Source organism: Dromiciops gliroides, chromosome 3 (genome assembly GCF_019393635.1).
Source record: "Dromiciops gliroides isolate mDroGli1 chromosome 3, mDroGli1.pri, whole genome shotgun sequence".
Taxonomy (NCBI): Eukaryota; Metazoa; Chordata; class Mammalia; order Microbiotheria; family Microbiotheriidae; genus Dromiciops; species Dromiciops gliroides.
In genome coordinates this window covers 545,732,946-545,759,539 of record NC_057863.1, presented here as the reverse complement: position 1 = coordinate 545,759,539, position 26,594 = coordinate 545,732,946, and the positions used below count along the sequence as shown (strand labels likewise).

At 41.1% G+C, this 26,594-nt stretch overlaps 1 protein-coding gene and 1 pseudogene across 1 annotated transcript; one reads left to right on the top strand and one right to left on the bottom strand.

Moving 5' to 3' along the window:
• Window positions 1-112: 112 nt before the first annotated feature.
• On the bottom strand, window positions 113-26,451 carry SPCS2 (signal peptidase complex subunit 2). The gene is made up of 5 exons (XM_043996793.1): window positions 26,289-26,451; window positions 10,050-10,133; window positions 8,361-8,521; window positions 7,123-7,257; window positions 113-1,196 (listed from the first exon to the last, which is right to left on the bottom strand). The coding sequence occupies exons 1-5, from the start codon at window positions 26,412-26,414 to the stop codon at window positions 1,010-1,012; spliced, it is 693 nt and encodes a 230-aa protein (XP_043852728.1). The 5' UTR covers window positions 26,415-26,451; the 3' UTR covers window positions 113-1,009.
• LOC122750131 lies at window positions 14,602-20,511 on the top strand (annotated as a pseudogene).
• Window positions 26,452-26,594: the final 143 nt, after the last annotated feature.

Genomic DNA, 26,594 nt, shown 5'->3' with positions numbered 1-26,594 from the left:
TGCCTGCTCTAAATCCTAGGAGCTTCAACTCAAGCATGTTGGTGGACAACTCAATAAAAGCTCCACATAGACACAAGCCGATCTTTCCCTGCCATTAAGACACAACACCATGTTTGCATCTCTTCTTTCCTTTTATTGAAAAAAATTCATTTAGAAAATGGCAGTTAATAAGGGACACAGAACAGAAATTAAGAAACAGGAGAGTTGGGGGGCAAGGGTAGGGGAAGCCATGGAGGACATAAAGAGAACTAAAAATGCCATTGACTGATTTGATTGGTCAAGAGCATAAAACCTGATATCCAGAAGAAGGATCTCTCCTTCCCCTGGGCTGTTTTCCACAAATTAAAGTGATGGGTATTTTGTATTATTACTTTTTAAAGTCAGTCACACCCCCCAATTCGGTCAAATAAATACAAAACTCAAAAGTGAGTCTGTGATTGGAAGCTGTTGTACCCCAAAGGTTTTGTCCTAAAATCCCTGAAGGAGGCAGGGCCTGGGATAAAAAAATAATAATAATGGACAGGTAAAACAGTCAGCCTTAGGGGAAACAGGTTAAAAAAATTTTAGAGCAAGGGGCAGGTGTGGCAGGAAGCGCTGCTGCATGGTATAAGCACTGCCAGGTACAAAGGAGGAAGTCTATAGAGCTTCAAGCAAAAAATTCCTTCCAAAAGTCCTTGATAAGTCAAGAGTCTTTCAATCCAATCAATCCCAAAGGTCAGAGAGCGACCGTAATGACAGGTTGGAGCAAGGCAACCATACAGACCGGGTCGGACCAACGAGTTCGCTGGCTCCCAGCTCCTGGTTCCGCTTTAGAAAATCCTATTGATCCAGAAGGGACTAGGATTTCATGACAAAACATGAGACATTTTCAACATTCTTTATTTGACTCTATCTGTTTTAGTTTCTGGCTTGTGGGTGTTTGTTTCCGGTTTGCTTTTGTTGTTTTGTGTGTGTGTGTTTGTGTGTGGTCGGCAGGATCCCAGCAGAAAAAACACCACTCCTGGAAGGGTTATTTTGTTTTCCTCTCTGTGGCAAGGCTGTCGTGGAGCTTGGAGATCTCAGGCTCGTAGGCCTCCATCACCAGCATCCCACTGTTGTCGAAAAACTTAGCGATGGACTTAGTGAACTCTGCTTCCCTCTGCTGCTTGGTTTTCCCGCTAATGAAGGTCAGCTTCAGGGTATACTTGTCATCAAATCTGTGTACCAGGACACAACATACAGAATTCAAGTTTGGTAAATATACTCATCAATAGTAAGCAGCATCTACTACAGACAACATCTTGTGTTCCGCACATTGAAATGAACCACAACTAATATTTGTGTAGATTTTTTCCAGTTTACAAAACACTTCGTTATCAACAGAGGTAGGTACTGTGGCATAGTCACACCAAAAAGAATATTTATTTGAATTACTGAATTTAATGAAGGTACAACACAATTAAGTGACTTTCTATGGTCACATAGTAAATTAGAGTCAGGATCTCAATCCCAGTTGATTTTTCTTTTCATTTTTAAAATCAACTTAAATATCAAGAAACATGGATATTTTGTTGATTCTCTTTTCTTTTTGCAATATTCACCAACACCCCCACACACACACACCTCCCAACAAGCCGCACAAAGTAGAAGCCCTCCCTTGGCTTCATGTTCTTTTCACTCTTACTGTAGGATCTCTGTCAACAAGGACTTTAATGTAGTTAGATGGATACAACATACCTTAAAGATCTGTGATTTCACTGCTCCCAACACTAATCTGTTACAACACTTTCACACAAAAGGAAACGGTGGCAGGGAAAAGAATAGAAAAGTAGATAGGAAACACAAACTGTTGGAGAAATATCAATTGCTCATGGGTAGACCAAGCCAATATAATAAAAAAGACAATTTTACCTAAGTTAATTTAGTTATTCAATGTCATACCAATAAAACCACCAAAAAATTTATAGAGCTAGAAAAAATAATAACAAAATTCATCTGAAAGAACAAAAGGTAAAGACTATCATGGGAATCAATGAAAAAATGGTACCAGCTAAGAAATAGAGTGGTGGATCACTGGAACAGATTAGGTATACTATATACAATAGTAAATGATCATAGTAATCATGTGTTTGATAAACCCAAAAATGCAAATCTTTTGAAATAAGAACTTGCTATTGGACAAAATTTGCTAGGAAAACTTGAAAGCAGTTTGGCAGAAACTAGGCAGAGACCAACATCTCACATCATTTAACAAGATACGGTCAAAATGGATAAATGATTTAGACATAAAGAGTGATATAAGTAAATTAAGGGAGCATGAGAAAATATGCCTGTCAGATCTATAGATAAGGGATGAATTTATGATCAAACAAAAGATAGAGAGGATCATGGGAAGTCATCAAGGTCTTATTTCTCAAATATATAGGGAATTGGGCCAAATTTATCAAAGTTAGAGCCATTCCGCAGTTGATAAATGATCAAAGATTATGAATAGGCAGATTTTAGAAGACTAAATCAAAGGTATCAATAGTCACATGGAAAAAATATTCTAAATCATTACTGATAAACATAAATTAAAACAACTCTGAAGTATGACTTCACAGCTATCAGACTGGCTAATATGACAGGAAAAGAAAAATGACAAATGCTAGAGGGGATGTGGAAAAACCGGGACACTGCTGCACTGTTGGTAGAGTTGTGAACTAGTCCAACCATTCTGGAGGAACTATGCCCAAAGACCTATAAAACTGTGCATACCCTTTCACCCAGCAATACCACTACTAAGTCCACATCCCAGAAAGATGAATGAAAAGGGAAAAGGACCTATTTGTACAAAAATATTTATAGCAACTTTTTGTAGTGGCAAAGAAGAAATTGAGGGGATGCCCATCAATTGGGGAATGCCTGAACAAGTTCTGGTATATAATTGTGATGGAATAGTACTGTGCTATAAGTAATGATGAGCAGGGTAGTTTCAGAAAAACCTGTGGAGATTTATACGAAATGATGCAAAGTGAAGTGAGCAGAACCAGAACACTGTACACAATAACAGTAATATTTTAATGATGACCAACTATGAACGACTTATCTACTCTGATCAAGACAATAATCCAAGACAATTCCACAGAACCCATGATGAAAAATTCTGTCTGCCTCCAGATAAAGAACTGAAGAATTCTGAATGTAAACTGAAGCATACTTTTCCCCTTATTTTTCTCCTTTTTGTCAGCATTTTCTTTTGCCACATGGCTAACATGAAAAAAAGTTCTGGCATGCTTCAAACATATAGTCAATAACAAATTGATTGCCTTCTCAAAGGAGGTGTGGGAGGGAGGGAATTTGGAACTAAAAAAAAGTAAGCCTGAGGAGTTTGGACTTTAACCTGTAAGCCATGGGGAAGCCACTGAATTGGCTTTTTTTTTTAAGTGAGGCAATTGGGGTTAAAGTGACTTGCCCAGGGTCACACAGCTAGTAAGTGTTAAGTGTCTGAGGCCGGATATGAACTCAGGTACTCCTGAATCCAGGGCCGGTGCTCTATCCACTGTGCCATCTAGCTGCCTTGAATTGGCTTTTTGAGACAATTACAGGATTAGTCCATTAGGGAGATGAATCTGGAGGTGGTATTCAGGACAGATGGGAGTAGGAAGAGACTAGGGAGGGTAGACCCTGCAATTTTATGTGAGAGGTGATCAGAGCCTTTTGAAGACAGTGGTAATGAAAAGGAAATAGTGGACAAACAGATGAAAGAAGAATCAATAGGATTTGGCAAATGACCAAAGGGCAAAGCATCAATAAGCATTTACTAAGACCTTACTATGTGTCAGGACCTGGGAATACAAGGAGACTAAACTCTAATGGGGGAGAGGGGACAGGTGAACAGGCTAGGGACTAGGACAATACATACTACAAATAGGTATGGGCAAGTTACTTCACCTCTAATAGCCCCAGTTTCTTCATCAATAAAATGAGGACGTTTGAACCAGATGGCCTAAGGTCTCTTCCAGCTCTAATGCCATCTTCTATGCTCCTATGGTACGCACAGGAGACACAGGGAATAGATGGAAGTAAGCCTTAGAGAAGAAGGCACTAGCAGCTCGGAGTACAGGAAAGGCCCACTCCAGAATGCCCTTAACCCTTCCCTCTCTGCTTGTCTAAGTCCTACACATCATTCAGGCTTAGTTCTAAAACTCTTCTTAGGTGATACTTTTGTGGATCACCTGTCCCTGGAAGAAGAGTTTGTGTGTAGATGGAAGTAAGCCTTAGAGAAGAAGGCACTACAGTGTGGTACAGTTGGAAGAACAGTAGACTTAGAGATGAGACCTGTGTTCAAATCCTAGCTTTTCGACCCAATGCCTGTGTGACCGTAAGCATGTTACTACACTTCTCATGTGATGTGTGGGGTGCTTAATGAGAACTAGTACCTCTAGTGCGAGGGCCTGCTGAGCCCTTTTCAGGGCTGCTTATCCACCTGTGGTGTCCACCTGCCATTCAACTCTTCCCTGTGGCTCCAAAGAGCCATAACATGTACCAGCCACACCTGGTAAACCATTTCAGCAGGCAGGCTAAAACAGGTTGAGGGTAAACAACAGGCCTCAAACCTGTCAGTGAGTTAGGGGGATGTCTAACTCTAAGCATGTGAAGACTTCCCCTGGCAGAATGGGTGGATGAGAACAATCTGTTCCAATGTCCATGAAGGCAGCTGAAGCAAGCATTGTGAAGCACTTAAGAGTTTGGTCAGACACAGAAGATGCCAAGCTCACGAGCTGCATCCCAGGCCACTGGCAGTCATCTTGACATTGCTCTTGCCACTGGATGTCTAACTCGGAAGAGAGAGTGAGGTTGACAACTTTGCTCAATTCTGACTCACTTAAATCCAATTCACGCTGGAGTTAAGATATCGCTCCATGATGTCAATGGTCCTCTTCAAAGGACAAACATTTCCTCACCCAACTTTCTCACACCCCGCCCCTCCCCCCAACAATGGCAGTTATAATTAAATCAACAGAGCTGGCGACTAGTCATCACACAGTGGATAGAGCGCTAGGTCTGGAGTCAAAAAGACTAAAGTTTAAATTGGGCTTCAGACACTCACTAGCTGTGTGACCCTGAATAAATCACTTAAACCTGTTTGCCTCAGTTTCCTGAACTGTAAAATGAGGATAACAGCTCCCACCTCCCAGGATTGCTGTGAAAATCAAATGAGATAATATTTGTAAAGCACTTAACACAGTACCTGACAAATAGTAAGCACTGTATAAATTCTAGTCAGCTATCATTATCATTATCACCGATGCTTCTAGAAAAGGCATTTTCAACGGACGACCCTATAGTTCTACTCTGTGGAATTCAAAACTTCCCTTGCCATCACTCTTCTACATGTATGATTCTTAAGGGAAGCAATATGTCTCTTTAGTATTTTTAATCCCAGTTCTTACCACAATGCCTGAAACACTGCATTTAATAAATGCTTTCTCATTCATCCCATTCCTTTTTCTAGGCCTCAGTTTTCTCAACTATAAATTTAAGGGGTTATATGACATGATTTCTAAAATCCTTTCTAGTTCTTGGTCCTATGATCTACCTAATGTCCAACCCATTATTTATCTAGCACTTGGAGGAAACTGCCTTGTATTATTTATAAGATTTATTTCTGTTGATATGTCTTAGTTCCCAAACTAGTTTATCAACACTCAGAAGGCAAGAACTGCATTTTATACTTCTACATTCCCAGTACCTGGCACAGAGCCCTACCTGGAGAAGATGCTCAAGGAATGTCTGCCACTGCTATTGATTCAACAAATGTTGACCTATGCACAGAATTCTATGCTAGGCACTGGGGGATTAAAAATGGGGGTGGGGGAGACTTTTCTCTCAAAAAACATAGAGTCTATTAGTGGGAGATGAAGTAGAAGAGGAAGACACAGTATATAATGAAAGTTATACCTAAGAATAGCATGAGTCAAAAGATAGGAATACTTTTCAGAAGAGAAATTATGTACTTTAGTTACTATATTACTATACTACAATGTACTACATTATAATACTGTATATATACCACATATGGAGTAAAGAAATAGTATTAGAGTACTCTATACATTCTCTCGTATATAGTAATAGTACTATATATTTTACTACAGGAGAGAAAATATGCTCTAAAACACCACTACCAAGAGAAATGCAAATTAAAACAATTCTGGGGTTTTAACTCTCATTCAAATTAGCATTCATGACACCCCCCCCCCCCAAAATGAGAAGTTAATATTAGAGGAGCTATGGGAAGAGATAGATGGTTTTATCCCGTTAATGGAACTATGAAGTACTCTGACCATTCTGGAAAGCAGTTTGGAATTAGGGAAGAAAAGTGACTAAAACGTCTACCACCCTTTGATCAGCGATGCCTGCCTGTCGGAAGCATTAATCCTATTCATAAGAGCACTCTTTATAGCAGCAAAGCACTGGAAAGTGTAGGATGCACTGGGCTAGGTGCTAGTCAGTAGGGTTCAAACCTCTCCTCAGATGCTTACTATGTGAGACTTCACCTCTCAGAAAGGAGGAAGGAAACAAGCATTTATTAAGTGGCTACTATGTGCCTGGCACTGTCTAAGCACTTTATACATATTACCTCATTTGATCTTCACAACAACCCTGGAAGGTTGGTGCTTTTATTGTTTCCATTTTATAGATGAGGAAAGAGGAAAACAGGTTAAGTGACTTGCCCAGAGTCAAATAGTTAGTTAAACTATCTGAGGCTGGATTTGAACTCAAGTCTTTCTAACTCCAAGCCCCACACTCTATCACTGTACCACCTTAGTGCCGGTGGAGAGATTCTTGAGTCTCAGTTTTTCACTGGTAAAATGTACTACCTAACTCATAGGGTTCTTGTGAGGGGGAAAAAAATTTTTTTTGCAAACTTTAAAGGGCTACATAAATGTGAATTTGAAAAAAAGGAAAGGGAGAGAGAGGGAGGGAGGAGCGAAAGAGCGAGAAAGGAAGAGAGGGAAGAGAAAAGGGGGGGAAGGAGGGAAAGAAAAAGAAGAGGGGGAGGGAAGGAAGGAGCAAGGGAGGGAGACAATGAATGGCAATAAAAATGCTTGAAGGAAAACCTACTTCTTTATCATATAAAGAATCATGAAATGAGCATACCGTTTAAGACTGGAAGAGAGCTGCCAAACATCGTCGGGATCCATTCCTGACGGATCTTTTCTATGTGCTACAAGGAAAATGCTTTTCTCCTTATATGAAGTATAGATGGTCAGGATTCCCATCATGATGAAATAGGTTCAGGGTATGTTAAGGAAACAGAAAGCTATAACAAGTCACAACAAAGATATGGAAATTAAAGAGACTGTGGAAACTTTCTTCCTTCAGAGATGGTTGTGCTACTGTAAGCAAGTCAACCAGTCTCTCTGGGTCCATTTCCAAATCAGTCAGATAAGACTGGACTCAATCTCTAAGGTCCTTTCCTGCACTACAATTCTATAGCAGTGCTGTTAACAGTTTGTGTCTTCTTTCTCTGAAACCCTTATTTATTTCATTTTTTTTTATGGTACAAAAAGAAGTGGCATGCAGAGGGACACAGACAAGGTGGAGAATATCTGCAAGAGAGGGACCAGAAGCCAGGCCTTAGAAGGGCTGGCTAAAGGACCTGCATCAGAGAAAGAGCCATGGATTTGGAACCAAAGGACATTGGCTTGCATTTTGGCACTACCAGTTACTAGTTAGGTGGCCTTGGGGAAGCCACATCCCTTCCAGCAAAATGGAAGGGGATGGATTTGATGATCTCTAAGGTCCCTTCCAACCTGCAATCTCTGATCTGTCAAAGAGGAATTTATGGCTCCTTCCTAAGATTACCTGCATCAGTCAGGAATGAAACCAGATTTCTGGAGTGCAAATTTCTAAGCACTTCAAAAATCTTAATGATGTTCCTTACAACAATCCTATGAAGTAAATAGTGCCAGAACTACTCATCCCCACTTTAAAGATGATCCAACAAGAGGGGAAGTGATTTGTCCAAGTTCTCACTGCTTAGTGACAGAATCACCACTGGAAACCAGATCTCGTCAGTCCAAAAGTAAGCTGCCTCTTACTCAAGATGATTTCTTTTTTTTTTTAAGGGCAATGAGGGTTAAGCGACTTGCCCAGGGTCACACAGCTAGTAAGTGCCACGTGTCTGAGGCTGGATTTGAACTCAGATCCTCCTGAATCCAAGGCCGGTGCTCTATCCACTGTGCCACCAAGCTGCCCCCAGATGACTTCCTTTGCCTCTCTTTCCTGTTCCTTCTCTCCAGCTTAACTGTAATTCAGACCCCACCTCCCAGGTAAGTAGATCAATCAGCATGTTTTAGAAGGTTAAAAAAAAAAAGCAGAGAGTAAAAGGATATGATATGACACATAAGGCAAGGACTGGCTTCGATGCTGGAAAGGGGTGCAGGTAATCCCAGACCAAAGCCACAACGGCAAAGAAGCAGGAGATCGTACAGATGATGAGGCGGCCATCAATCAAACCAAAATTCTCCACATACTTGTACTTTTCTAGAAGCACCTGGTGAGGAAACAAACGAAAACAAACTGAGGAATCCAGTTAACAGGGATATATTTCTTCTTTTGTGTGTGTGTGTGTGTGTGTGTGTGTGTGTGTGTGTGTGTGTGAGAGAGAGAGAGAGAGAGAGAGAGAGAGAGAGATGCTTTTTTAAATCATATAATCAACATCATGTTAGGACAAAGGATGGACAATGAAATAACAGATCTTTTGAAGTAATGAGAATCATCAAATCATGAAGACAAGGTCAAAGTTACCTAATCTAAGTATTTCAGGATTATACTCTACGCCAAAAATTGGCAAACTACAGGCCATGGGGCCAAATACACCAGTTTTCATATGGCCCGGGAGCTAAGAACAGTTTTCATTTTTTAAGTAAAGTTTTATCACATTTTAAAATGTAAAAAAACACTCTTAGATCAAGGACCTTACAAAAGCAGACAGTGACTGAGTACATAGTCTGCCAACGCCATCTCTAAACCATATATGGCAACTTGAATGTTTAATCTATTTACTTAAGGACTTCCAAGCAAGTCCACACATTCTGCTGCTAACCCAAAGCAATCTGATTCAGCTCTGCATGCCTTGGTACTAGAAACATGAAAAATACAATTGGGAACATGTAAAAAAATATAATCCTTGCCCTAGAGAGATTACAACCTTATAGAAGGATGGGACATGTATACAAATGTGTAGGATACAAGGTAGAATGTATAGGGGCAAAATGTTCTAGGAAAATTTGGGGAAAAGATTTCTTTTAGTTGGAGCTACCCAGAGGAAATGACAACATCTGAGCTGGAACCTTGAAAGAAAAGAATTTCAAGAGATGCAAAGGAATATGTCTTAGCCATGGGGACAGTTTGCATGAACGCACAAAGAAAGAAGGGAACAAAATAAAAACTAGGAACAACTTACTTCTTCCTGGCTGAAACTTAATGAGTATGAAAAAGGAATAGTGTGAAATAATGCTAGAAAGAGAGATTGTAGCCAGAAAATAACTAAATACCAAGCTGAAAAAGCTTATTTGTAATCCTTTTTGTATCCTAGACCCTTCTGGCAGTCTGGTGAAGCCTATGGACTCCACAGAATCATGTTTTTAAATGCATAAAATGCATATGTCTATAAGAGAAACCAATTATGTTGAAATACAGTTATAAAAGCAAGTTGTATAGGGAAGATTATTTTGGCATCTCTATGTCAAGGATGCATTGAAGAGGGGGTGGAAAACTGGAGACACAGACCAGTTGGATTATTTCAATAGTACAGGTACAGTTAGAAAGGCCTGAACTAGGATGGCAACCATGGGAGTGGAACATTTTTAGGCCAATTTGGCAGCTCCACTTTGTGAAGACAAATCACCACAATCCTTTCTAGCTTAGTTTCAATCTTTCAAAATCATTGGTCACTGGAGTCCAGACACACATAAAAAAGACCCACTGGAGATGGATTACTGGTTGTCTGCAGGCAGGTATTTTGAAGGCTGCTAATTTTTAAAAGGAAGCTACAAATGATGTTACAAGGAAGCAAGTACCTTTTTGGCAGAATCATCCAAAGAATTTTTCACCGCAGATCCATCCCACTTGTCAATTTTTACAGGTTTATCATCAATCTTCCACTGGAACACAAATTGAAAAGTTTCACATCAAAGGACTTGGTAACCAACTGAAATTAAAATATACCTCCAAATCCGACAAGGTCCAATTTAGAAAACCCATGAATACACATAATATTTACTCGTTGCCTACTGATGATGCCTGAAGTTCTAGGGAATATAGCAGTTAAAAAAGAAAGAGAAAAATAGAAAATTTTCCAACAGAAAAGTAACTATCACCTCTTCCTTCTGGTAGAGGGAATAAAGACTTTGAATGCACTCCAAAGCTTCCTTGCTATTTCTTGCAACACACAAACACTACACTGTGATACAACATGGATCAGTTTTATTTTGTTCTAAAATTCAATATTATTTTATTTTCAGTTAAGAATTCTCTCCCTCTCATCTCCCCTCCCACTGAGAAACCAAAAAACAAAACCCATTACGAATATGTGCAAACAAGACAAATCCCCACATAAGCATGCATTCCATCCTCACTCCCAGCCCTTGGCGTTTCAATCTGCACTCAAAGTCCATCAGCTCTATATATGGAGGTGGATGGCATATGTTATCATTAGTCTTCTAGAGTTATGTGGTCATTGTGTTAAACAGAGTTCCTAAGTCTTTCAAAATTGTCTTTACAATACTTTTGTTATTGTAATTCTCCAGTTACTGCTTACTTCACTCTATGTCAATTCATACAAACCTTCCCAGATTTTTCTGAAGCCATCCCCTTCATCATTTCTTACAAGTCAATCTCATTCATATGCCATGACTTATTCAGCCAGTCTCCAGTTAATAGGCGCTTGCCCTCCTTCCAATTTCTAATTCTTTACCACCACAAAAAGAGCTGCTATTTTAGTACAATTTTAAATGGATCACTTTGCACGCTGTGTTTTGGAGCACAGAAAGCCACTCTTCAGTAAATTCCACCAAACCATCATTACCTGAACACACACCATGCTTTGTGCCTTCATTCCCTAAATATATCCCTCATCTTCACCTCTACCCACTGATAGTCTATCCATCAAAGACTAGCTCCAATACTACCTCTTTCATGCAGGAATCCTCCCTGACTATTTGACGTCATTGCTTCCTGTGAATTCACAGAAGAGAGAGCTGGGTTCACATCTTGGTTCTGCCCCTTATAAGCAATGTGCCCCTGTACAGGCCATTTCCCTTCTCTGGGACCTGAGATTCCTTATTTATAAAATGAGGGAATCTGACAAGGTGATGACTAAGGTCCCTCCCAACTATAACAATTTATACACCTATCACATCTTACCCTAATGTTCTTCTATAGTTACATGTTATCTGTACTATAATTATATATGCCTATGTCTTATCTATTTTTATCAATGAGCACTAAATGTTTGTTAAATAAATAATAAAGAGTGACATGGCACAGATAAACAAAGCAGTCAATACCAAACTGAGTTTTAGAATATGTTGTTTGGCTTTCAGGGGGACTGGAATGGGAGTAATAGAAAGGAATGTAGAGTTTTTAGCCTCTTCATTATTTGGAACTTAGATAAAAGGGGTTTGCAGTCCTAAGTACTTCAAATAATAATTCCTCACATTTTAATTAAGCCTTAACGGCACCAAAGAACTTTCCTAACATTTCCAGAAGGTGGAATGCTAAGATTTTTATCTTCATCTTACAGATGAAGAAACTGAGGTTCAGACACAAGATTACATCCCGTGTGAAGGCAAGAAATAAAATCACAGAATCTCAATATGTGAAGAGATTCAAACATTGGGAAAGCAAGAAAGACAGAAACCATTACAAATATGTATAGTTAAAATTCCCACATTAACCAGATTCTCCTCACCCACGTTCTACCTCCAAAGTAGGATCCCAGCTACAGATATGCCTAATAACTGATGATCCAGGGTCAGATGGAAAGACTTTCAGGGAAGGGAAACCCAGGACCTCCTGGGGCAGACCTTTCTATTTTGGGGTAATTCTGTTAAATCGGTTTTCTTTATCTGCTAGCTGCTGGGATACAAATACAAAAATGAAATGGTTCTGCCCTCAAAAGAGTCAACAATTTCACCAAAAGGATACAGCATGTAGACAAACCTATATAAATCAAAGTCATCTGAAGGGGGAAAGAGCCTAGCAACTGGAAACACTAAGAAAGTCTCCATGAAGGAGATGGCAACTGAGCTGGGCTGTGAAAAGCTTTCTCAGACAGGAGGTAGTAGTAGTAGTAGTAGTAGTAGTAGTAGTAGTAGTAGTAGTAGTAGTAGTAGTAGTAGTAGTAGTAGTAGTAGGCTTCCACCAGTCGAGGACGACCATGGATCAGCATCTTGAAGAGGCCGTGCAGTCCAGTGTGGGAGCCGTAGCTCCTGCCGCAACAAAGACATCAGAAAACTGCGCTCTTAGTTAGTATGGAGGGCTTTTCAGAATGAGGAACAGTTAGCAGGCCAGTTTGTCTAGAATATGAAGTAGGCGAAAGGCAGCATAATACGCTTATAGGCAAAGTTTCATAAATGATGAAGTGATAGAGAAGTGAGGGATAATTCGGTGATTTCTGATCTCACCTAAAGTCTGAACAGATAAATGCCAGGTCACACTTATATAGTCTTTTACAAAATATTTCTGCTACTCCTCTTTATTTCTTTACTTATTCCCAAGCAGTCTCTTTACTTACTGAGATGACTGCCTTTGAAAGTATTTTAAAGTAACCTTGTTGTCGCTGTTCAGTCACGTCCGACTCTTCCTAACTTCGTGGACCACAGTGTCCACAGGGTCGTCTTGACAAAGATACTGGCCCAGTTTGTCGTCTCCTCCTCCAGTGGATTGTGGCAAGTGGAGGTTAGGTAGCTTGCCCAGGGTCCTGCAGCTAGTAACCATCAAAGGCTGGATGGATCTGGACTCAGGTCTTCTTGACTACAAGGCCAGCACTTGATCTACTGAGCCACTTCCCTGCCTCCTCATATGTACTAATAAAGTGGGCAATAACAACAGCAGCTAGCATTTGCATTACATCTTTAAGGTTTGCAAAGCACTTTAACATATATTATCTCTTCTGACCCTCACAAATGCACTATAAAGGAGGCACATTTATTATCCCCACTTTACAGATAAAGGAAATTAAAGTTGATAGAAGTGAGGGAACTTGTCCAGGGTCATACAGCCAGTAAATTGACTGCAGCTGAGTACTTCAACATGCATTTCTAACTTTTCTAAAGTTACATGAATTGATTTCTATACTACCCAATTACAATTCAAGAACTCTTTAGGGATCACCTTTTAAAGACGCCATCTCATTTTCTACAGCTTGGTATTTCCTAAATTGTAATTAGTACTATTCTACATGAAATAAAAAGGGTTCCCTGAGAAAAATGCCTATGCTAGAGATATATTCACTCTCAAAAACCAAATATAAAATTGTATATGATAAAAATATAATGATTACATTATGAAAACAGATGTGACTTCCTCTATTTTGTTATAAAACATTCCTGGCCATCCGTCATCTAGCAGGGTAATTCCATACCTACCTTTATGGGACCTATCAATCTCTTTCATGCCCCAAAGTGTTCTGTGCCCAATGAGTTTGGGAAATAATGCTTTGAACAAAGGCTAATTTGGAGTCAGAAGGCAAATTAATTTTTCCAGTTTCTGAACCAGAACTTTTAGCCTAGAGAAGTAAAGCTGGAACTGTGTTCAAGTATTTAAAGGGACTGTCATTTAGAAGAGGGATGCAATTTGTTCTGCTTGGCCTCAGAAAGGACAGAGAAGAAAAGAGTCTGACTATAATAATATTAAGCGTACTCGTCTATAGGACCTTATAGATCATATACCATTTTCCTCAACGTGGAGGTTAAAGGTACAGATACGATTATCCCCATCTTACAGCTGAGAAAACTGAAGCTCAAAGAGGTAATGTAACTAGCCATATGAGGTAAGTCTCCTGAGCCCAGGCCCACTGCTCTTTCCACTACACCACAATGGTGAGGCCAAGACTTCACTCACACGCAAATTCTTAGGAAAAAAGCCTTCTGCTCACAGCTCCTACTTCCTGCTTTCCCAGCTGTTTCCAACTCCATTCTCCAAGGCTATCACTGATCTCAACTGCTAAGCCCAATGCTCTTAGTTCTCATCCTACTTGGCCTATTGTCAGTCTGTGGCCTTGCTGACCACATTGATCTCTTCTCCCTTGACTTTTGTGACACTTTATTTTATTTTATTTTTATCGCTGCAGCAGATAGGTTTTCTCCACCTATCTGGTACAGTATCTATCGTTGTATCTCTTTTCTCTCTCTCTCCCTCTCTCTCTCTCTCTATATATATATGTATATATGTATACACACACACACACACACACTCTCTCTCTCTCTCTTTATTTTGGTAGGCTCTTCAGGTCCGGTGGTCTCCAGTATCATCTCTGTATAGTATATCCAGGCTCAATCTCCCTCCTAAACACTGGTCTTGCATCATCAAGTGCCTGAATCTTTAACTGAGCATCCCTCAAGGTCCAAAATGAAACTGGTAACCTCTGCCGACCATGCCCCACCTGCCCCTCCCCCAAACTTCCCTCTCTCTGTACGGAGCACCGGCATCCCTCCAATCACTTAGGTTAGCAACCTCGCAGTCATCCCTGAGTATTTTCTCTCCTTTATCCCTCATGTCCAAAACTTGCTGATTCTACCTCCACTTCTCTGGCAGCTCATCTCTCTACTCTCAAAGCCACCAACATAGTTCAGTCCCAGAACTAGATTATGATCTCTCCCCTCTCCAATATCCCTTTTCCAAAATAATTTTAAAGGACCAATGTGGTGATGTCACTCTCCTCTTCAACAACCTTCAGTGGCTCCCTAACACTTCTAGGAGAAAAAGCAAACTCTTTAGACTAGCACTGCAAACCTCCACAGTTTGGCTCAACTTCCTTTGCCAGACTTATGTGATAAAACTTCCCTTCATGAACTCTAGGTTCCAGTCAGTGTTCCCCAAACTTTACAATCCCTATCCCATCTCTGTCACTCCTAAGTCTGCTTCTGGGTCAGGTGCTATCTCCTATGTGAGGCCCTTCCTGATCTCCCAGGCATCACTGCTCTCTCTCCTTCCTTGGTCCACCTTATATATCTTTACCTATTTTTATGTTGTCTCTCACTCTAGCAGAACATAAGCTGCTTGAAAGCAGGGACTGATTTGTTTTTGTCTTTCTGTCCCTCAAGGTTAGCACAGTGTCTTGCACATAGTGGTCACTTGGTATCTGTTTTAACTTGTTGAAGTCTGTTGTGAAATATATAACCCCGATATCATGATATACTGATTCCATTCAGCAATTACACTTCTCCAGTGGGTCTGCTTCAATAATAAAAATGCCATTAAGTGCAATAACAATAAATGGCTGAAAAATGCAACACTGCGATGAACAGCAGGATGAGAATGAAGTGCTGGAACAGCGTGGGAGACAAAGTCAAATAACTCATGGCACTTGGAACATTAGAGTTGGAAGAGACCTTAGAGATCATTTAGAAACCCTCATTTCTTCTTTGACACTGTGACTAGAGCAGTAAAATCGATCAGGGGAATGCTACAGGCATGGACCATGTGGATTCCAGCAAAGCATTTGACAGTCTTTCATGCTCTCCTTGGGGTCAAGATGGAAAAATATGAGCTAGATGAAAATACAGTTAGGTGAACTAAGAACCAGTTGAAATAAGCGCAAGGAAGAGTCGCTAAGGTCAATCTTTAGGAGGGTCTCCAGTGGAATGCCCTAGGGGGTTGTATTTATACTTGTACAGTTCACAGGTAAAAGATGGATGAAGATATACAGGCATATTTATCAAAGGCACAAATAAAAAAAATAGATGGGTAACCCATAGTAAGAGAGTCAAGATCCAAAAAGATCTCAATAATCGAGAGCGATTAGATGAATAGAAAACTATTAAATTTAATAAATATATGTCAAAATCCTATCCTGAGGCTAAGAATTCAACTATGCAAGTGAAGGAGTTAAAAGGAGAAAACAGTTAAACAAAGGTTCATGTGAAAAAGAAATAGGAGTTTTAATGGACTACAACGTAACTATGCATCAAGTGTGACTTGGCAGCCAAAAAAGTTGTTACCTTACTTTGAATTCACAGAAGCATCATGTCCACAGGTAAGAGTAGTAATGATAACAATAAGAGTCAGCATTTATATAGCACTTTGAGATCTGCAAAGCCCCTGACAAATATCCCATTTTATCTGCACAATAACCGTGGGACGAAGATGTTATTATTATCCCCATTTTACAGATGAGAAAACTGAGGCAGAGGTGAAGCAACTTGCCCAGGATCACACAGCTAGTTAGTAGCTGAGGCCAGATTTGAACTCAGGACTCCCTGACTCCAGACGAAGCACTCTATGCACTAGGGCAGCGCCTCATCACTTTAGTCAGTACTCCTGCTTGAAATACTCCATTCAGCTGCCATTTTGCCTCATTTAGGGAGGACACTAGAGCCCAGATTACTGAAGGAACAGATGTTTAGCCAGGAGAAGAGAAAGCCTAAGAGACAAATGATAATTAACCTCAAGTATTTGAAATCACTTGGAAGAGGAATTATACTTGTTCTGCTTGTTCCCAGAAGGGAGTGTTATAAGCAATGGGTAGAAATCAGAGGCAGAACTCAACTCAATATAAGGAAACATTTCTTAACAATTAGCTGCTCAAAAGTGAAATGTGCTGTTTGTGGAGGTGATGTGGGTTCCCCCACACCAGAAGGCTTCTCTCAGAGGCCACACAACCAACCACAAGAGACTGGAGAGGAGCTTCTTCATCAAGTGTAGTTTAGACAAGATGATCCATTAGGGCACTTTCAACTCCGAGATTCTGCAGTCCATTGCTCAAAAACACAAAAGAAATTAATTAGCAATGAAACCAAGCCTAGAATCCAAGGGCCTGCCAGCTCTCTGGAGTAATGAGATCTTTAGCAAGGTCCTCTGAGGTTATCTAATCCAACCTCAACCCAAAATGTTAATTCCATCTATATTTACAAATCACCCAAATCCCATTCAAAGACTTTTCTTGACAGGAAAAGCAAAATTAGTCCTTCAAGAATTACTTTTCCTAAACTACCTATTTTTTAACCTCCCAGCAGCAAAATCCCCACTACCTGGCACATTTCCAACCAGAACCATCCCACTTCCTCCCCTCCCCTCCTCCAACCCCTACTGCTCAAGCTTCTGATGCATCCAGGCTGTGTGACCCACTGCTGGGCACCTCTCAGTGAGACTCTAAAGTGGCAGAAAAGGTGCCCCTCTCCACTGGCAGGGGAAGCCCCTCACCAGAAGCTTTTACATTAATGAAATCACAGGTTCTGTCAAAAACCAAGCAAATGTTCAGCACTGCGGGCAATGTTTTTTTTTTTTTGAAAAGAGAGAAAAGAAATGACGGATGGCTGCTATCGAGAAGCTTATAATCTAACTGAGGAGGAAAAGATCTAGACATGTTAAAGCAGAAAAAGCACTGGGTTCAGACTCAAGAGATCTGGGTTCAAATACTACTTTTACCATTTACTGGTTGAACCATCTTGAACAAGTCAGCTCACCTTTCGGAGAAACCTTGGTTTTCCCCTCTGTAAGTGAGGACATTATTTACATTCCCTCCCTTCTAGGGCTGATATAAGCAAAGTGCTATATAAGGTATGATATGATTAGTTAAGTTCCTATAATAACCACTCACATTTACAAAGCATTTTCCTTCCAATAACCTTGCCATTATTAATAATCCTCCTTTGACAAGGAAGGAAAGAGATTCATGAAGTTAAAGGCTTTGCCCAGAATCATCCAGCTAATAACAATCAAAGCTGAAACCCAACCTCTGGGCTCCTGATTACAGATTCAGCATTCTTTCCCATCTGCCACCTCCTCTGAAAAAAAGGGTGCTGGACTATATTCCCTGAGGTACTTTCTAGCTTTGACTTGTTCCAACTTAAAAATTGTATTCCCCTTTCTACCACTGACTTGCTCAGCAACCTTCAGAACAACAAAAGAAAGGGAAGCCACTTTCCTAAGCCATGTAGCTAGTATCAGCATCAGGACTTGAACCCAGGCCAGGGTCTTCTGTCTTCAAAGCCAGTACTTATTCTACTACACTCTATTTATTTTACAATCCATAAATAGCCTGAGTTGACTTAAGTTCAGTTCTACAGAACAGAAAGTCACATCTGCAAAAAGATAACTGGAAGCAAAGTATCCTTTGTCAACTAAAAATAATTTAAACATCTATGATATCAGAGTGAGTCCTATTTCCTTGGATGCATCAAAGCCCCCTTCACACTTTAGTAACTAGTTTCATGAAGTGGTGTGGCCAGAAAAATTCAATCCAGTAGCCACTGGCAATTCACCTCTCCAGTTAGGCTGGACCTCAGATGCTTGACACAAAGTCCACTAACAGACTAATACTCAAAGCCTTCCAAAGCTAGGCAAGATATGTCACAGCCTATGTTCCACTGGCACAGTATTCAATGAGCCAAAAGTTATGGCCATACAAACAAGGAAGTTTCAGAGGAGGACTAAACTCTGCTACAATAATATAGGATGTAAGAGCTGGAAAGGCCCTTAAGAGATCCTCCAGTCCAGGAGTTCTTAATATTTTGTCTCACAGACCCTTTTTGCAGTCTTGTGAAACCTATGGATCCCTTAATATTTTTTAATGTATAAAATAAAATACATGGAATTACAAAAAAAGCCACAAAAGTTAGCAAAAAATAAAAATGTAATTTGTTTTCCATCCAACTTCACAGACCCTCTGAAATCTATTTACCCAGCCCTTGAGGAGCTCTGTCCTAGACCCTCTTCTCATCTTCCAGGATACTATTTCACTTGATCAACTCATCAGCTGCCATGGATTTAATTACCATCTCTATGCTGAAGACTTCTCACATCTACCTATCCAATCCCAATCTCTCTGCTGACCCTCCGACCTCACATCTCCAAATGACTGTCAGACATCTCTAACTGGATGTCCAAAACTCATTATCTTTCCCCCTAAATCTTTTCCCCAACCTGCAAGCTTCTCTATTACTGGGAAGGGAACCCCATTCCTGACTCACAACACAGGCATCCTCCTCAACTCCTTACTCTCTCTCACTCCCCTCATCCCTATATCCAATGGAGTAAAGACCTGCCAATTTCACCTTTGCACCATCTCACCAATATGCTTCTCTCCTCTGACACCGCCAGCATCCTGGTCTAGGCCCTCTTCAGCTCATGCCTGCTAGGTGGGTCTGCCTGCTTCAAGTCTCTCCCCACTACAATCCACTCAGCCAATGATGTGATCTTCCTAAAGCGCAGGTCTGTCCCCCCCCCCAACTCAAGAAACTGCAGTGGCTCCCTATTATCTCCAGGATGAAACAGAAAATCCTGTTTGATATTCGAGGCCCTTCAATACCTAGCCTTTCCTACCTTTCCAGTTTTCCAGTCTTGTTACACTTTACTCCCTGCCACATACTCTTCAATCCAGTGGCATTGGCTTCATTTGCTTTCCACAAACAAGACATTCCATCTCCAGGTCCCAGGCATTTTCGCTGGCTGTCCCTCAGGCTTGGAAAGCTCTCCTCCTCTCTGCCTAATGCCTTCCCTGGCTTCCTTCAAGTTCCAACTACAACCCCACCTTCTAAAGGAAGCCGTTCCTAAGCTCTCTTAATTCCAGTGCCTTCCCTCTTTTCATTATTTCCTATTTATCCGGAATATATCTTGTTTGTAAATATTTGCTTGCTTGTCATCTCACCCATTAGATTGTGAGCTCCTTGAGGACAGGCACTGTCTTCTGATTTTTTTCATTGTCTCTAGCACTTAGAATAGTGCCTGGCACATAGTAGGCACTTATAGATGTGTACTGAGCTCTCCCCTTCAGCCTGCTGCTCCTGAGTGGAAAGCAGGCAGCCAGTGTGAAACTGAGCCAAAGGTCTTGCTCACAAGTACACCATGGGTTGGAAAAACCACACTCACTAGGAAAAGAACTTGCATCAAGAACAAGAGTGACATACATTAATGTAGGTGAATGAGCACAAGGACAGTTTTGATATGACAGCTTTGATGAAGAATATGAATGTCCCATTTTGGAGGAAAGAGTAGCTGATGAGTTAGAAAATAAAATGAAAGAAGGTGGAATTATTGTTGGTTACTACACCTGTGACTTTTTCCCCAAACAATGATTTCATATAGTTTTTGTGCTTCAAACAGATAATTCTATATTATATATAAGATTTGGAAACAGGATGTAATATAAATAAACTACAAAAACAATATTCAATATGGAATTTTCCAAACTGTTTATGAATATGCCATGGTCTCCTACATAAACTACTACACTGACTGTCCTGCAACGTACCAGAAAACTAGAGTAATTTACATCAGATAATGAAATAGATTAAGGAGCAGATGAAAGATAATAACTGAACTTTGAGGGGAAACCATAGACTTTCAAGGTTTACCACCTGATGGTTATGTTTTCTTGATGATCTCTCCCTCCACATGCAATAGAAATTAAGATGACATACACCAAATTTTACTATCCAACACTTTTGTAGAGGTGGCAGGTGTACAATACATAATGTTGAGTTATGGCCGAATTAATTTTTTTTTCTCCACAAGAAAACTTAAAAACCCCAAATACAACGAACAAGGTATTAAAGACTTTTAAAGTTTGGAAATATTCAGCATTCTCATTTAATTTGGTTGACTACTAAAGAATAAGTAAATTTGAGAAAATAGGTAGAAATCCTTAATACTTGACATATAAAAGAAAATGAAAATTAGGAAAAATTACTGACAAATAAAACAAAGCCTAAGGAAAAAGCTATAGATACCAAATTAAGTGTTCTATTGGTGGTAAACTGCAGGGTTGTTTGTTTTTGGTTTTTTTTTTAATCTTGGAAGTTGGTTATATATTAGGATAATTACAGAGTAAATGGTGAGATCTTTGAGAAAATAGCATTTTTTTTAGTAGAAAGGTTCACTAAGCTCTTTTGCTTATCAAATCACTGTTGATCCTAGGAATGATATTTGTCTCTAAAGAAGAATAAGCCAATCATATTCTCTATATGTACAAGGGAAATAGCAAGTCTTCTATGCACCCATGGAAACTGTAAACATTAATTTCCTGGTTGACTCAAATTTTGGTCTTGCTAAGTTACATGAAAATTCATGTGATAATGCTTTGCAACTTTATAGGTGATTCTGGATAAAAATTTTAAAATAGTAATTGTGTATTTAAAAAATAAATGTTTAATGACTGACTCATCTGAACAATGTACTTGGCTAAATTACTTTGAGCAAGCCAAAAGGCTAGTAAGAAGGCTAGATGACCAACTTAGCGATCTTATAGAGGGGAGTTTTTCTTCTCAAAGGGGCTGGACTAAGTAAGCATTTATAAGATTAGAGCAAGCATCCAGTCCAAGCCTTTCATTTTACAAGAAATTGAGATCAAGAAGTTAAATGACTTGCCTAGAATCATGCAGCTTCTAAGTAACTGAAGTGGAATCCGAACACAGGTGTTCCTAACTCCAAGTCCTGCACTGTATCCACTATACTAGGGCTTCTTCTCCAAAAATTATAAGTTAATATTTATATAATACATTAAGGTTTGCAAAGCACTTTACATCTATTATTTCATTTGATCATCCACCCTGAGAAGTACATGCTATGATTGGCCCCATTTTACAAATGAGGAAATTAAGCCTGAAAGAGATTAAGTGATTTGCCTGTTAGTGTCTGATGCCATACACACAGGTCTTCCTGACTTTCTGCACTATATCCACTGTGCCCCCTGGTTGTCTCATTTCTGAGGTTCCATTAAGAGTCAATGACTTCGAGGGCAGCTAGGTGGTGCAGTGGATAATGCACCAGCCCTGGATTCAAGAGGATCTGAATTCAAATATGACCTCAGACATTTGACATGTACTAGCTGTGTGACTTTGGCCAAGTCACTTAACCCTCACTGCCCCAGGGGAAAAAAAAGAGTCAATGACTTCAATTTTCTTGGACTCAACTTACTAATCTATAAAATAAAGTCAGGCCCTGATAATCTCTAAGGTCCCTTTTCAGTGCTAAAATGCCATGATTTTTAGGATTCTTGGCTTAATTTTGACACCGATTCACTTTGCAATTTTGAAAGATGGCAGCAAAAAGGTAAATCCAAGATTGACAGCAATGAGCCTAAAAACTTGGTTGGGTCACAGAGAGGGAAGTAGAAATACTTTATTCTATCAGTTATCCTTAATGAATGTAGACAACAAAATGTTTCTTGGACACATCATGTACATTGCTTGAGAATCTCTCTCCACCTTATCCTCTCTCCAGTCTTATCCTTTTTCTAAGATGAAGCACAAATCCCCTTACTCTGTGAGGCCTTTTCTCATCCATCGGGAACTCAAGAACCAAGGAACACTGGAGCTGAATTTCCTTTAGGGATTAATTTCTCCAGCACCCGTACTTTTTTGGATGAATAAACTGAAAGCTAAAGACAGGAAGTCATTTGTCTGAGGCCAAACAGCAAGTTAGTGACAACAGAGCCAGGTCTAGAACCCAGAGATTCTTATGGACTGGTGCAAAGAGAATTGAGGCCAAGGCTCTAATCCCACCTCTATGTATTCTTTATATAACCGTGACTAAAACACTTAAACTTCCTGAGCCTCAGTTTCCTTATCTGTAAAAGGAAAAGATTAGACTAAATTAGCTCTAGAAACCTATAATTTTTTTACTCCAAGGCCCCAGGCTCTTCAGTCACAGAACTGCAGAGATGAAAAGGAACTCAGAGGTCATCTATCCCAATCTCATCCAAGGCAATCTCATCAACAACATGCCCAATAACTGGTTATTCCACTTGAAAACCTTTGGTGGCCAACTCGATTTGAGCTGTTCCTTAAAGGATGTTCTCCCTTAAACATTGTTATTTTTCAAATATCTCAATAAAGACATATTCTAACCATAAATGTGTGTTTGTATGTATACGAACTACTGATCCTGTGCTCTCCTAGATTTCTCTGTGTGTGTGTGTATGTGTGTGTGTGTGTCTATGAGGTTCTCTATTTTAATTTCCTCTTAACAGTAGGAAACTCATTATATAGACTATGAAGTTCTCATGACATTGCCCTTTCCTGGTTTTCCTCCTGTCTGACCTAACCTTTCAGTCTCCTAACTTCTTAACTGTGGTATACGCCAAGGTCCTCTCCTGGGTCTTCTATTCTCTCTCTACAGTGTCTTTCTTGGTGAACTCATCAGCTTTAATAAGTTCGATTACTATCTCTACATAGATGACTCACAAATCTATATGCTCTGCCTCAGTTTCTCTTTTGAGCTCCAATCCTATACCACCAAGTGCCTATTGGACATTTGCAACAAGACATCCTATAAGAATTTCAAAATCAACATGTCCAGAACAAAACTCATTATTCTCACCACTCACTCCATTTTGGAGCTTCAAGATACTACTACAGAGGGCATCCCATAATTCTAGTCACTCAGGGTTATACTATAATCCTCAACTCCTCTCTTCCCCTCACCCCACATACCCAATCAGTTTCCAAATCTTACTATTTCTATCTCCACAACATCTCTCACATCTGTCTTCTTTCTACTGACAGTGGCCACCACCCTCGCTCAGGCTCTGATCATTCCTTACCTGGACTACTAAACCTGCCTTCTATGTTAACTCATCTCCCCGCCTCAAGCTTCTCCCCATTCTCCTCCATCCTCCACACAGCTGCTAAAGGGATCTTCTCTAGAGCGCAGGTATGACCCTATCATTCCCCTACTTAAATTTCAATAGCTCCCTATGACTTCTAGGATCAAAAATCAAATAAATATGTTTGATCTCCAACCCTCTTCACAACCTGGTCCCAACTCACCTTCCCAAATTTGTTGCCCACTCTTCCCTGGTCCTACCATTCTGGCCTTCTTACTCTTCTGCACATACATCACTCGGCCACTCATCTCTGACTTTGGGCTGGCTGTGCCGGAATGCACTCCTTCCTTTCCTCTTTGAATCTCTTTTTCCTTCAAGTCTTAGCTAGTTCCATTTTCTGGCCAGAGGCTTTTAATGACCACCCTTCAGCCCTTCCCTACACAGAGTGTCTTGTATTTGTTTTTTTTTTCTTTTTTCTTTTGTTAAGTGACTTGCCCAGGGTCACACACCTAGTGTCATGTGTCTGAAGTTTGAATTCAGGTCCTCCTGAATCCAGGGCCAGTGCTTTATTCACTGCGCCACCTAGCTGCCCCTCTTGTATTTGTTTTGTATGCTCTTACACATGTATGCATTTGTTTCACTTTGCAGGATGTAGGCTGCCTGAGGGCAAAGCCTTTAATTTTTGTCTTTAGGTCTTTTGTGCCTAGGGTGTTTAATAAATTATTGATGATTAATAATGAGGAAACCAGTCTGAAAGACAGGATGTGTACTGGGGAGCAGTCACTGTGTAACAGTCTATTTGCTAAAGGCTGCCAGACTAGTGGCAAAGAGACTCTTTAACTCAATAAAGAACAATAAGCCCCAAGCTCTTAAGGGTTGTTGTTACTAGCTTTGGGTAGACCCCTGGTATTACAAGCTTCAGACCACCCACACCCAGCTTCACACAAAAGGTTTCTTCCAATGCTTGTTCATTTACCAAACAATCTGCTTTTCTCCTACCATATTTCCTAGTAATCCTATAGAGAAGTAACCGCACTCTGCTTAATGTTCACTATGACCCAGGCTACTAAAATCTGCTTTGGGGACTTGAATCATGTTGGATTTTTGCTTCTTTTTCCCTTCAGAAAGCCCCTAAGCCACTGGCTAGCAAGGGTCCATTCCTGTAACTTACTCTCGTGACTTTCAATCCAGATCATCACACAGACCGCAAAAGCAGTCTTGATGAGCAAAAACACTGAAGTGGCCTAAATTCAGAAGTCACTAGACAAGGTCTGGGTAGATCCCTCCCACCAGAAGGAAGGTTTCAAGGAGAGATTCTGAGCACAAAAACATGCTCCACAAAGGACGGGATGGACTCGGGTGAAGAGAAAAGAGCCCTGAAATGGGAACAGTAGAGAAATGAGTAAGGAAGGAGGGTGAGGATTTGAAGAGGAAAGTAAAGAGAACAACATGGGATGGGGAAGAGGAGGCAGAAGACAAAGAAAAGGGCCAAGAAGAGGAAATGGGATGGAGAACACTGAAGACAACTGGGGAGAGAAATGGGTTATGAGAGCGAGAGACAGGAGGAGATAGGGCAGGAGTGGAAGAGAGAAAGCAGGGGGAAGAGAAGATGATGTAGGGGAAAATGGGGTATGGATGAAGAGGAAGAAGGTGTAGGAGATGGGGTGTAGGGATGAGAAGGCAGAATCTAAAAGAGTAGACAGGACAGGTGAGGAAGAGTAGAGGAAGGAAGAGTCTAGAGGGGAGGAAGAGGAGATGAAGTGGGGGGAAGGAAGACAGGAGGCAGGAGGACATAAGAGTTGGAAGAGAAGAGATATGGGTGGGAAAGGAGACAGCAGGAGGAATGGGTAGAAGAGAAGAGACAGGAGGAGACAAGATAGGAGAAGGAAAGAGGAGACAGGAGGAGATAAAATAAGGGTAGAGGAGATGAGCTGTAGAGAAAGGCAGGAGGAGACGTAATGCAGAGAGAAACGGACAAGAGGAAGGGATGGGGCACAGGGGGAAAGGAGAGGAAGAAATGGGGTGCAGGGGAGAGGGAAGAGACGGTTCATAGAGAGAAAGAGGGTAGAAGGAGATAGGGTATAGAGGGGAGAGCAGGAGTAGATAAGGTGCAGGGAGAAGAGGCAGGAGAAAAGGAAGTATGGGGGGAGAGGGGACAGGAGAAAATGGGGTGCAGAGAAAAAGGGCAGAAAGTGGAATACATGGGAGAAAAAAGGAGGGAAGAGATAGGGTGCAGAGAGAAGGGGCTGGAAGAGGAAAAGGGACTACAGAGGTGAGAGGGGGCAGGAGTAGATGGGGTGCAAGTAAAAGAGGGAGAGAAGAGTCAGGAAGAGAGGACTGGGGGAAGGCAGGAGGGGCGGTGCAGAGAGAGAGCAGGGCGGGGGGGGGGGGTCAGTCAGGAGGTGAAGTGGGTGGGAGAGGACACCGGCTCTGGCCCCCAGGAGAGGAGGAGGAAGAAGAGGAAGGGCAGGGACTGGGCGGAAGAAGCTAGGTCAGAGGTCCCGGCTCAAGCAATTATGGCTAGGCTCAGTCTCCAGGCCCGGCTCCTCACCTTCTCCAATAACCCGCTCTTGTTGCTGCTGACTCGCCCCGGGGACTGTGGCGGCGGGGCCGATGTCCCAGTCGAAGCCGCTGCCACGGGCGGCGGAGTAGCCCCAGCCGCGGTCGCCGCAGCCATCTTGTCTCCCTCTCCCTCCTCTCCTACTTGTCTCCAGCCCATTGGCTGACGCCGACGCCCCGCGCGGGGGCCGACGGGATCCGTAGTTCGATTGACGGTCAGGAGTCGTCGGCGGAAGCGGGCCGCGGAGCATCCTGGAATTTGTAGTCTCGCTCAGGCCGGGCCTCCCGTTGCTGGTGA

Coding starts and splice junctions, on each gene's coding strand:
- SPCS2 (XM_043996793.1), bottom strand. CDS start 26,414: ATGGCTGCGGCGACCGCGGCTGGGGCTACTCCGCCGCCCGTGGCAGCG. Junction 8,522..10,049: donor TGGATGATTCTGCCAAAAAG/GTACTTGCTTCC, acceptor TTTCCTCACCAG/GTGCTTCTAGAAAAGTACAA. Junction 7,258..8,360: donor CTTGCCTTATGTGTCATATC/ATATCCTTTTAC, acceptor CATACCCTGAAC/CTATTTCATCATGATGGGAA.